The sequence below is a fragment of the Sipha flava genome, unplaced genomic scaffold (assembly GCF_003268045.1).
Source record: "Sipha flava isolate LNK unplaced genomic scaffold, YSA_version1 44_pilon_pilon, whole genome shotgun sequence".
NCBI classification, from domain to species: Eukaryota; Metazoa; Arthropoda; class Insecta; order Hemiptera; family Aphididae; genus Sipha; species Sipha flava.
The window spans coordinates 679760-693498 of record NW_020273203.1 but is presented as its reverse complement, the minus strand read 5'-3'; the positions used below and the strand labels follow the sequence as shown (position 1 = coordinate 693498).

General features: G+C 32.4%; 1 protein-coding gene across 2 annotated transcripts; it reads right to left on the bottom strand.

Moving 5' to 3' along the window:
* Positions 1-3555: 3555 nt before the first annotated feature.
* Positions 3556-6875, bottom strand: LOC112689547. Of its 2 annotated transcripts, none has more exons than XM_025563316.1 (6): positions 6716-6875; positions 5654-6116; positions 4943-5095; positions 4775-4879; positions 3876-4046; positions 3556-3804 (listed from the first exon to the last, which is right to left on the bottom strand). In XM_025563316.1, exons 2-6 carry the CDS (start codon positions 5763-5765, stop codon positions 3644-3646), a joined length of 702 nt encoding a protein of 233 aa, XP_025419101.1. In that variant the 5' UTR covers positions 5766-6116; positions 6716-6875; the 3' UTR covers positions 3556-3643. The 2 variants fall into 2 exon arrangements, with proteins under 2 accessions (XP_025419101.1, XP_025419102.1); XM_025563317.1 differs by having other exon boundaries at positions 6741-6875.
* Positions 6876-13739: the final 6864 nt, after the last annotated feature.

Genomic DNA, 13739 nt, shown 5'->3' with positions numbered 1-13739 from the left:
TTAAAAAAAAAAAAACGCAACAATCGGAAAGATTCGTTTTCGGCTAACCGAAAATGTGTACGCTATGCGGTGACGGTTTTACGAGGAATCCCACCTGACGGTGCGGCGTCGTGTGCACTGTATTCGCGACGCGTAACCATTACCGCGGCGAAAACATAACGCGGAACGGCGAGATTGTACGAGGACGCGCGAGGTTATCGTAGAACGTCGAATCTGCCGGTCGTTTCCGCGAAATCTCGGGAGCGACCAAAAAAAAGAATCAAATCAACACGAAAATTGTCGCGACGACACCGCGGATTATGCGATCGATAATGTGCGTACACTGAACCAGTGGCGTATTTGAGGGGGAGGGGGGCAATGGGGGCAATCCCCCCCCCCGAGAATTTTTAGACCAAGACAATTTTTATATAAGTAATGGGTATTTCATTAAGAAACACAAATTATAATTTATTTTATAGTGTTACTACATTTGAAAACGTTTTAAATTTTACGCTAATTTAAATAACGCAAAACGCTAAATTTTTCATAACGTTTTAATTGTCAATAACGGTAAACGGAAAAATCTTTTAAACGTTTAAATTTCTATAACGTTTAAACGCTGAATTGCATATAAACGTTTATATGTCCCATAACGATAAATAATATATATATTGTTTTGATTGAAGACAAGGGCGCCCGCAGAAATTTTCTCGGATGGTACCAGCGTAAAAATAATACACTTACCATAAATTCTGTTTTTTATCACATCGTAAAAAAAAAATATTTATTTACTATAATATAGTAAGTATATACACACACATATATATATATATATAATATGTTGTTGTTATAACTAAGCCTGTTTAATACAAAATGAAAAAAATAATAATAAATAATTATGACTCATTGATCATTATCGTCAAATAAAAATTGAACACGCCGTGATTCCATGCAGAAAAGCTTAATTGTATCTTCAACAATGTCAGATTGTTGACTTTTTAAAAAAATAACAAAAATATTATAAAAGTATAAAACCACATAATAGATTAAATTTAATCTATTCTGTGATAAAACAGTCATCACGGCTTTCTATCTTAAGCCGTGGTCATCACTATGACTTTATCAATTAAAACCACAATAATTGTATATGGACCATAGAGTTGATATGATATGAATCTACAACCATAATTAAGACAAATAAACCAAATACCGAATACCTAGTGATATTGAAAACTGACGAACAATTTTGTGCCAACTTATCAGTCATCAGTCCTCCTTATCGTCCTCCAAGACTGCTAAATAAAATGCAAATAAATGCAATAAAAATTAGGTATTATCTAAATTAGCGGGGGGATCGTGGCCCTCCCCGGCCCACCCCTGCGGGCGGCCTTGATTGAAGACTTAGTCCATACTTAGTGAAAAATTAGGTAAAACACAAGCGATACTTTCAAAACACAGATAGGTGTTAAAAAAGAACTACACAAAAGACAATTCTAAGTGGATCCGGCATTAGATTAAAATAAAAAAAAAAAACACAAATATTAAGGATTCACCTGAAATAAATATTACCAACAATTTTACTTGTAAATTTTGAGCCTGAATTAAAGAAAAAATTTGAGTCCCCCCTTCAAGAAGTAAGTATAAATACGCCCCTTCACTGAACGTATCGAGGCGACGGAAAATCGCACCTGAGACGCGAAAACGAAACACGAGTGCAATGCGTATTATAAACGCGCAGAACACGTTTCTCAGTATTTTTAACGCGATAGTGATGGTTTACACCAACGATGGTTTGCACCCGAATAATTTTTTCGGATTTCGGGTGTTCAAACACCACAATACAACATTTAAACAAACGTTTGGGTGTTAATAACCGTTATTATTCGAGTTAATATTGGTTACTACGGGTGTTAAGTAGTCAAGGAAAAATATTATTTTTCATTGATGGGGAAACTGAGCCCCCCTATACTGATGAAATATTTATGTTTTTTGTCACCTGCCTATGTAATAAAATATCAATTTCTTATACAACAACTGTGCAACAGTTTTTTTAGACCAAATTATCATTATGTTAATTTCAAGCAATGGTGTAACTACGATTTATTTTCGGGAAGAAGGGGTTATTTTATATGTGTATTAAGCTTATAAATTATAATGTCTATTAAAATTAAAAATACTAACACTATGTCCTACTCCTAGTTAGTGCGGGCATATCGCATGCGACAAAAAACAAACTCTTTTGTATTCTGCGTTTGTGTTTGTGGCATAGGCGGAAATCAGGAGAGACTAAGCCCCCCCAGAAATATGAAGTACAGGTCTTAGCTCTCCTAACTCTAAAAATTGTTAAGCGACTAAAAATACAATAATTATTATAATTGTAAAATGCATTTTTAATAACCGAATTTAAAAAAAAATATTCTGTGATAAAAATTAAATCAAATTCGTAAGATTTTACAAACTTTTTGTCATGACTTGGAACGATCGCAATTAATATAGTATTAATAATATATAATAATACCTGTATAGTTTGTTTAAGTTAATTAATTAATAATTTCTGTTTAGAGTACCTACTCCAAAAATATTTAAGATAAGGCACCTAATTGTTTTTTTGTTTAAATTGTTGATTAAAAATGTCAAGTTGTTAAAGTTCGTAAATTGCCTCGTTGAAATAAATAATTGCGCACAGTGGTCTCTATAGGTGTAATAAGCAAATAATGCTCAGTCCCCCCCTCCCATAACATTTCACCAAATTTCTGCTTATGGTTTGTGGTGCGTGCACATACTAAAAACGCACTAGCTAGAACATAGCGTAATACAAAAATAATAATAATTTGTACTTATGAATATTACGATGAAATTATTACACCAACAAAAATTGACTGTTCACGCCATAGACATATGTACTACAAGCCATACACTGAACAAATACAAATAACGCGAATTACAATTTAGGTAATCATACGCGAGATTTCAATTATATTTCAGACTTAAAGTATTACATTAAATAAAGACTTGGTGATTCGTATTACCTATTAAATTATAATTATACGACGTATCTGCTTGGAATAATTTTAAAAATAGTATCCCAGTTGTTTACACTTGAACATTTAACATACCATACCATTCATGCACACCTGTCAATTTGATATATAGCTATTGTCTTTATTTAGATAATTTTAAACAACTAATGACAAAATTGAAATAACCACTAAAAATACATACAAAATAATATGTCACATAAAGATTGTAAAATAAAAAAATTATTCGGGTTTCGGCTTCAAACCTATTCAGGTTTTGGTTAATTCGGATGTTTAAAAAAAAAAAAAAATCATTCGAGTTATATGGGTTTTGGGTGTTTGATATTTTAAGGGTTTTTAGGGGTGTTACGGGTTCGGGTTAATTCGGGTGCAAAGCCCTGATATTTTCATGTTTTTAGTGAATTTTGTAAAAATATGGACAAAATATTTAATTGCTGTGTTGGTATTCAATTTTTATATTTCGTTTTAAACACAAATGTGATAAAAATCACTAAAAATAAATTAAATATATAATATAAACATATGTATTTACATACAAATAACAAAAAATGTACAAAAATATGCCTGTGGACGACATGAAAAATAAATATTTGAAGCCACGTGAAATTCATAAACTATAACAATTATCATTGTTTGATCCTAATTGTACCGAGGGTGCCATTCATTTTGTCATTTGGCCTAATTTTCAATGGATGATATGGAATATTCCCCAAAAAGTCTTTCGGGGGTTCATACATAATATCAGCCATGATTTCCTCCAAAATCGTCCATATGAAAATGATCGTACCTAAAAAATGTAATCAATAGTTAATATATCTTTTTTCCATTGTACACACCAATAAGTAGCGCAATACTTACGAATGATTACTTCGATTAGCGAGACATTGTATACGCCAGGGACAACCCATGTGGCTTTTCCCTTCGCAGCCGATCTAAATACAAGTTTTGTTTCTGCAAATATACTTTGCAGACTTTTGTCATTTAAAGGTTTCGGTCTGTTAAAAGAATGCCGAACTAAATCTAAAAACACTGATTTAAAACAGGTTCATTAATACAGGAAGTGGTGATGAAAAAGGGTGATACAATCAAAATCTTTCTCCCTTAATCCGTTGGATAAAACGATACGTAAAATACTTTGTACACACATAAAAATCTCATACGGTCCCATAGCTATAAAGAAATCTAATTCCCGGATTTATTACTATTACCATGATGTCATATTTTTATATGCTACATTTTTAACGGTTGCACTGTTTCACACCTGTCATTGTATATATTTTCAACTTATTGAAACTGTTACTCGATGAATATTATGATAAACAAATTTAAAAAATAAGAAAATATATAATTTTGGATTAAATTAAAAAAATTAAATGATCATTTTAATTAATTTAATTAATTTATTTAAAATTAAGTTTTAAATTAAAGTTTTAAATAATTTTAAATCGTTTCCCCAATTTGTCAAAACCCATTGTTTATCATTTATTATCGGGTGTCAGTGTCTGATATATGTAAACTATTAACATCACCATAAATAAATCAAAATATTAATAAGCATAAAGTATTTTTTTATTTTTATTTTTTTTTGATGCATCATATATTACACAATATAGAAACAAACTAATTCTAAAAAAAAGTATTAACTTATATCGTATATAGATAAAATATACGAGAACAATTAATATTTGAAGTTATGTGATATTAATAAATGATGACAATTGTCATCCGTTATTCGTATCTGCGCCCAGAATACGTACTTAGTAGTGGATCCCACGTCACATATTTCCCTGGGTACCATAAAGAATTATTGCCCGTTCCATACATCATTGTGGCCAATCTCCACCATATGGACTTAAGGGTACCTAAAATAATAATCAATAAATGTTCCTTTTCTTGTACATACTAATAAGTCGCGCAATACTTACAAATAATCCTTCCGAATACTGGGATATCGTATTCGTCGGTGATATACCATGGGCTTTTTTCTTTTAATTTGATTCCATACTTCGCTTCTGCGGTTATGCTTCGCAGAGTAGCCTCATTTATAGATTTCGGCTGGTTACCAGGTCGAAATAAAACTAAATACATCGATTTAAAACAGGTTTATTATTGCAGGGCGTGATGATGGGATGTAAAGTGGGTGATACAATCCGAAACTTTCTCTCTTGATCCGTTGGATAAGACGATACCTATATTACTTTGTATTCACATTAAAATCACATACTGTCCCACAACCACCCCTGAAAAAACTTAACTTCCTGAAGGTCGATTAGCCTAAATAAATTCACGTTATAATTTAAATTATCCTGTTGAAATGTAAACCAGATTACTTTATTACGACAATGTTAATTGAGTAGAGAAATCTAAATCGAAATCACCAACACTTTTTTTTTTCTTTTGCTAATTACAACCCTTATAAATACCTATATTTTATTTATATGAGATTATTGTATGTTATACTTTAACATAAGTATATATTGCCACACATTATATTAACACCTCACGTGTTCATTACATTTGAAGTATACCCATTTAAATGGACTATTCCGTAAATTAATTTCAATATCTTTGATAATCTTGCTCTTACGACATTAGGCTTTATTTTTATAAAATACGATAAATGAAAATATGGTTACCTCTGACGCTGAGGAACAAAACCACTAGAGTAGGGAACCAATAGTTGACCGCGGAATAGTTATGGACAGTACAATCGCTTTCTACCGCGCATTCTACGTGATTGGATTCCATCCTTAAGTTTTTACAAACTATTGGGTAAGAAATGTCAGAATTCCAAAGTATTGTATCTTATTGTAAATATAACTTCAGATTGCCGAATGTAGTGTTGTTGTGCTTGGACTGCAAAACGAAAAGTGACAAAATTTACGAGATTCGTAACAACATTAATTTATCGTATCCAAGCGCAACGGTTGTTGCCAATAAGTCGTTGATCGTGCGTTGGACATTGGCTAGCAACACAATTTGAACGTCGTTATCGAGAACCGTCGACAAAAATGTGTTGCACTCGAGCTCAGCGCCTAACATTAGGAAAAGCTTCGCCTATGTCAGAAGCAGTAACTGATGGCTAAATGTGCTCTACTCCTTTAAAAAAAAAAAAAAAATCATTCAGGTTATATGGGTTTTGGATGTTTGATTTTTTAAGGATTTTATAGGGGTGTTACGGGTTCGGTTTAATTCGGGTGCAAAGCCCTGGTTTACACAGCGATCGTTTTCTTGTTAAATGTTTCGTAACGAAAAAACCAATACAAACAATAACAATAACATTTCTTGAGATCTGTTCAGACATACATCGAAGTCCCCCGATTAGTCGTACCCAGGCATGTGTTTGAAAATTTGGCGCCCCCGGCATATAATTTATGCCCCCCCCCCAAAAAAAAAAAAAAATAATAATAATAATATAACACATTATTTCGTCCGTAATCAAGATTCTTTAATGTTAAAATATAACTTATTAATGAAAATCGTTTAATACTTTTTTAAATTAATAAATTAAACAAATTATAACATAATAAAACATACTATTTTATTTTTTTATTGTTTTATTTTGTTTTCATTAGGTTTTAAAATTAATTTTGCTAAAATATTTTGCCGCCCCTGAGACTTAACGCCCTAGGGTATATGCCTATCCGTGCCCTCCCCTAAATACGGGCCTGGTCATACCGTACTATATAATTAATTACATGATTAATGCTGCACGACGTACACGTTTTGGTGTGCTTGGCCCGCAACATTTGCCGTTCATAGTGCTTAGATGACTGATTTATATTCCGTTCAAATTCTTAAAATCTGATGTTCTTGTGTCGTTTAAAAAACGTATTATATTCCCTAGATATTCTTTAAAAATGTCAAATATATGATGTTATATGTCTTAAAAAATACAAATATTCTTTCAATATTCTGTAAGAAAAAAAAAATATATTATAATTACTGAGTTTAAATTTATCATTTATTAAATATCATTATTAATTTGATTTAGAATAACATTTTTGAAGAAAAAAAATCAGTTTTAAAGTCAATTTTAACCGCATGTCGATTACCCCTAATATCTAACGACAAATAAATACGAGTAGGTAATATAATGATAAAATATTTTCAAATATTCTCTAACGTATTGAAAATTATCAAACGTAGCTGTTGTTTGAAAAAAAAAAATGTTTTTTCTGCGAATACTTTGTTCCATGATTCGAATATATGTCTTTCTCTCACATTGAACCGCGTAGAAACAAACATGTAAAATCATGAGATCGCTGCCTCTCTAGTAATGATTTTTTGGATCGGAAACGTTTCGTTTAAATTGACACGGTTTCGACGAGTAACCATCGTCGTCATGGATCGATGATTGGATAGGAAATGATCGGATGGAAAAAATTGGTTTTCGAATTCGCGGCATTTTTCACGGAATGTTCGGTTTTGTACGCCAACGTTCGGCCGCGTCCCCGGGCGATTTGTCACCAGCTCGTTTGGACGATTGTGTTTGACGGCACATCCATTTGCGAATAAATTTCAGTACGAGCTTGTTGTATTTTCGTGTCGTCTGCTCGCGTGCGAACGCGTGTACGTGGCCCATGATGGATTTCCCGCGGAAACTCGAATAACAACACGGGAAATGCTTTAGCGCAGATAAATAAAAACCGTTATACGCGAAACCGAGACGCGTGGCGGTCAACGGAATCCGAATGAAAAGTTCCCGATTTCGGTCCACCGCTGCACCGCTAATCCGTTACTTGTATCCGACGTTATCGTTATACACTTCCGATCAATCCAGGTCGTGCGATAAAAACGTTTCAACACCGATTTGAAACTCTGGTAAGAAGCGTACGTACCGTATCGTACGCGGGCAAGTACATGTGTACGGGATTGTGTGTTCGATCAAATTTTACATCCGTCGTGGATTCATTGTTAACGTTTTGATTTTCGGTTCAAATCGCGCGGGGCTACCAACAGAAAAAAAAAAGGTATTCGTTCACGATGCAAACGATCGTCGAGTCCGCGCACAATGGTCAGAACTAGAATTTTGGGCGGACAAAATTATTTTTTTTCATATTTTAATATTAATTTTGTTTTTATTAAAGATTTAGGATTTTTGAAAAATAATAATTTTTATAATATTTTGTTTACTCGCAATCATAGTTAAATAACATTAAAAATTACGACTTGATCTGAAAACGATTAGAATTTATCTGAGTCATCTTCTGAATCAGATCCTATATCATTATTGTCATACAATTCAATAAGTGACCGAACATCATCTTCTGTATATGCTGTACATGTTTTGACTTAATTATTCTAAGACTGGAAACATTTGGATCAGAACACATAATTAAAATTTTAATTAAATCCTTATTTTGTGATGCTCTCTAATATTTTTGAAATCTTTATTTCGGGCTTCTTGTGCCTCCTCTGATATTTGACCTGTATATGATATAATTATACATATATTATTATTTATCTATTCATATTTTAACAGTTACACATTTACCTAAGTGAAATAATATACAAACTAACCAATAGGTATAAAGGCGAAACGTATGACATCTGCACCATGTATTAAAATTTTATGTACTGAAGCTGGCATATTATTATTACCACGGGTATAGAGAAACATATAGTTCCGCTGTATTTAATGAATACACTTCGAATTTTTTTATATTTATAGCCCAACCACAAGCTATTGTCCTTAAAATTACTCCAAATCTTCTGATTAGCTCTATGTTTAATACGGTAATGTCGGTAGTTTTTTAAGGGTTTCCAAAAAATCTTCGTGCAGTTTTGCCATCATGAATTGTTCCTGATCCTAAAAATAAATTTTGTCATTTAACCGAAACTTCAACAACAAGTCCTCATAGCTAGCTTTTTGGGTAATTTCAACATCACCTAATTTAAATAAAAAAAAACAAATAGTAACTATAGTATTTTATAATATGTATAATGATGGCATTATTTTACTATATGGATATTTGTTTTTAAGCAGTTAATTGTTAATAAATACGAAGGTTGCAACTAGTTGCAAACAAAATTTATGTACTCGAAAAGCTGACAAGTTCTAAATTAATATGTATTTAGTCGCTGTCGTTCATATTGGATCGCTTTGGATCCGCAATCTATGATAGTTTAAAAAACACATTTCAAATATGGAGCTCATAACATATTTAAATTTAATTAATTAATAATTATTTATTTAATATTACTAAAATATGAACTATCACTTACCTTCCTCGTTTATTTCCATGATTAAATACAATATCGTATGGTAAATTGTAAACAGGTGCCTCAAACACAAGCAACTAAGAAATTATGATTTAAACTCGTTAGTCGTCATAATACAAATGTTATCTAAAATAATTGTGTAGTTAACGGATTTTGACGTGGTTATCGTTGATTTCATTACTAAGTGTCTATTAAATCTTTATATACTAAGTGTATAGATGAAATATCAGGTGAAAAATATTTTATTTTGAAATCAATTTTTTTTCATTTTGGAAGCCTAAAATTTAATTTTCTACCACTATGCCGCGGTGCGTTTTTAAAACCGCTCTCGAATTTTTTATATCTCCAAGATTCTCGAAACTTGATGGTTCCCGATCCAGTTCGGTTCATTGGGTTTGCCGCGTTTAATCTTCAACCAAATAACGTTACGTCAAATCATACACATAACTACACCATAAACAGATATTATGGCCGCGTCAAGTGCGAATGACTTATTTTACATTGCTCGGTGAACGCAGTAGCGCTAGCACCAGCACCAGCATCATACGAAGGTCTTATTTTATGTATTCTTGATGGAGTAGAGTTTGATAAATATTCTAAAAGAAAAATAATATCCGTCATAAACGCATGGCGTTACGACAATACCGTTCAATGATATTCGTGAAGACGAACGGGTGGGGGGAGGAAATTAAAAACTTTCAATTTTCGGTGCAGACGACACGCCGTAGTTGTTACGGCTGGAATAGTATACGAAATTAAACAGATCTATAATCAAACATCCTTTGAATTTTATACGAGATATAAATACATCACATATCCTACGAGAATACTTTATTAAACGGTCGCAAACCGTCCGTTGCTTGAAGGGTTCGTCTGTAATGGGTTATATGTAAAGTGCTAGCGGGCTAGCCGAAAAAGTGTTATAATGTTTTATTATATCGCATAATGTTATGCCAGAACGCCGTTTCTATTCGTTTTAAATACAGCTGTCTTCAATAGAAGAGTACTGTATTTAATAATTTGCCGCTCTAGGGCAACATCGTTATGATACTCCCCTTCCTTATAACAGTACAGAATTTATTTACAATAAATATATATAAGACTGAAAACCGGAATATTTTACTAAAAAGCCATTTATTGCTTCGGTCACACAGTTCACTTTTCCAATTCCTGTGTACAACATTTTTTACACAATATTTATTATTCGAACAATATTAGAAATTAATGTCTTACAAAATTATTATTTTATACTTGCGTAGAATGTTATCGATCCCATTCCCGAGCTACCCCATAAATATACGGTCATTCGAGACTCTTAGCGAAGATTTAGGTTCGGCTTTATTATAAAACAAAAAAATCCATTAACCCGTTTAATTGAACGTAGAACTAAACGTCCTGCACAATCAAACTCAATACTCATAATACAGTTTATCGAACGGAATGAAAAAAATAAATATTACGAACAATTACCCCTGCCCTCCTCAATTCGGACGAATTAAATGATTCTGGACTTGTAACTACAATACTCTTCTGGAACCGCGGTGCAGTATGTGGCACAAGTCATGTACACGTGTCGTAACGACGAAATAGTTCTAATAATAATAATAATAACGCGTTATTATCATAGCACACGAACGAGTGTGCATAATAAACGCGCGACGGTATATTTATGCGGTCGTCCTCGTGCACTCGTCGCCTCCAGCACTTAATGAACGGCCGCGAGGACGCGTACCACGAACAATATCATATGACCACGCGGCGACCGTAACGATGTGGTGACGATGAGGATAATAATGATGATAATAATTATTCGCGTTTTCCGCTATTCGTCATACACACACACACACACACACGCACGCGCGCGTGCATCATGAAACTAACCTTGGTGCAGCAGTGAATTGCAGCAGGAGAATGCATTCGTATTACTGCCTCTCACCCCCCCCCTATATAACTGCTGTAAAGTAATGAGTTCGTTACGTAACCAACGGTGACGTCACGCGGCTGCGTTTCGGTTTCGCGTTTTTCGCACAGACATTTCCACCGGCGTACGCGCACGTATGCGAAGTCCTTCGTCGTCCTTCTTGCACGGAAATAGAGATTTTTCGACTTTTCGCAGTGACTAGGACAGTCGGTTAGTTCGGCGCGATTGTTGTCAGGATCGCTTCAGACGTACGAATTCATGACTCATGATGCGTTTCAACGAGTATACGACTATTTGCATAATACAATGCCATCGCTTACGAACAAAAATTCAGGGGACTAATTACGCAAACGATTGAAAAAAATAAACGAAAAAACCGCTTGTGATAATACTCGCGTGCGATTTCAAACGTTTGTCCATCACAATTATGGATATCACAATTGTTTACTTAAAAAAAAAAAAAATTACAAATCAACCTCGCCCCGTAGTGTAAGGTCCAGTTTCCGTTTACGACTAATTTAAAAACTAACTAATATTAATTTATCATCACGAAAAATATGCTACATAAACATAATATATGACTGCAGATGATATAAAATGTTTTTAGGTCTAGGCACATTAAAATAATTAATCTAGAACAATGGTTCTCAAACATTTTTGTTCGCGGAGCTCTTGTGTTCCTAAAAACATTTCGAAGTCCCATAAATCAGGAATGTCTATTTGAGACAACAATAATAGGTACATAATAAATTATTTACCTTATAATATTTCATCAAATCTATCAATATTATCTTCAATCGATTTTAAACATTTCTTAAACAAGCCAAAACTAAAAGTTGAGAAAAACTCCCTGCCCACAATTTAATTTTTTTTTAAAAAGCTCGGATTTTGTTATTTGCTGTGAAAACCATGATCATACAAACGTATTTGCCCTAGGGCTCCGCGAACCTCAATTCGAAAACCAACAGTCTAGAACATCTGATTATAAAGACTACATAATATAATACTAGAGATTCTCAAAATAATATTCAAAATACATTAGGTAGGTATCGTTAAGATTTATAGTTTATTTACGATTTTAAACTGGTTAAAATTAAATAAAAACCATAACTATTGCGTAAATATTTCAAACATGTTTTGTGAATTAATCACATCACCTTTCTTATTTCTATATCGACTGCGTACACGAAGTACGTTAATAATTAATTTAAATTCTAGAAATAGTTTGGTAATAACTTCACATTATTTTTTTTTTTTTTTTTTAGAACAAATACCATTAGTTCTGAGAATGATTCCAAACGGGCGACGGTAGTAAACCAACGAAAAATCGTTTTTAATTGATTAGGATCGTAAAGAGTCCACCGGCTAGATACGAACAAAAATGATTATTAAATTTGTGAATGCGCCATCGTGACGATTGAATATTAAATGCAAGACATTATGTAAATAGAATGCAGCAAAGAACGTTGTGATAATTATTTTCCTGTTTGAAAAACTCGAATTTCCTACACACGTGTGTTCGCGTCGTATTGTCACTCAACACGGATACGTAATACTCCCATGTCAAAAAAATAAAACATTAAAGAACACCGGAAAAATATTCACCATATAATCATACTTGATATTATTAATTTTTTTTAATTCGCTATCGATTTTGTAATAATTTATGTTCGGGTGACAAGAAAAAAAATAACACTACAACAAATTTTGACCGAATTTCCACCGTGCAAATGTGTTTGTAAAGAGTAATAATATACATTTTTTATTTTTCATTTATTTACTTATTTCAAAGATCCAATTACAATAGTTCAAAATAATTTAGTTCATAACTAATTGTTAATATATAATAATAAAATAACACAACATATTTAAATACAAAAAATTCTGTTTACATAATTGTTAAATGATTCAATGGAATTAAAATTAAATTAATCGATGTTTAAATCATTGGTTGTTGACATTATCCTATTCACAGAAGAAGCAAAAGCATAATTCGTTTTATATGTAAAAACATAAAACTTATTGGTTGATCTAATTCTACACCGAGGGACGTAAAAATTGAGAAAACTTAAAATTTGAGGGCAATTTATATAACCATTGACGAGCTTAAATAATAATTTCATTATATACATTTTTCTTCGTTCAGATAAGCTAGCAATATCAAAATGATGTAATAGTGATTTATTGGGAGAATAACACAAACTAGTTAAATTGCATTTGAAGGCCAAGAATCAAGGAAACGGTTTTGAATATTATCTTAAGATTGAATTTGATAATTTAAATATGGCGATCAAACCATAATGTTTTATTCCAATTTTAATCGGACAAAAGTAGTATATAATGTTTTAAAGACAGCAGGATTAGTGAAATCCTTACAATTTTTTGTAATAAAGCCTGAAATCAACGATGATTTCCTAACCATATGTAATAAGTGTTTATTATATGTGAGAGTGGAATCAAATACCACACTTAAATCACTAATATCCTGAAAATGTAACAAAGGAGACTGGCTAATTTTATAAGACGCTATAAGTGGATCCTGAGATTTGGAAAATTATATCATTTTACATTTATCA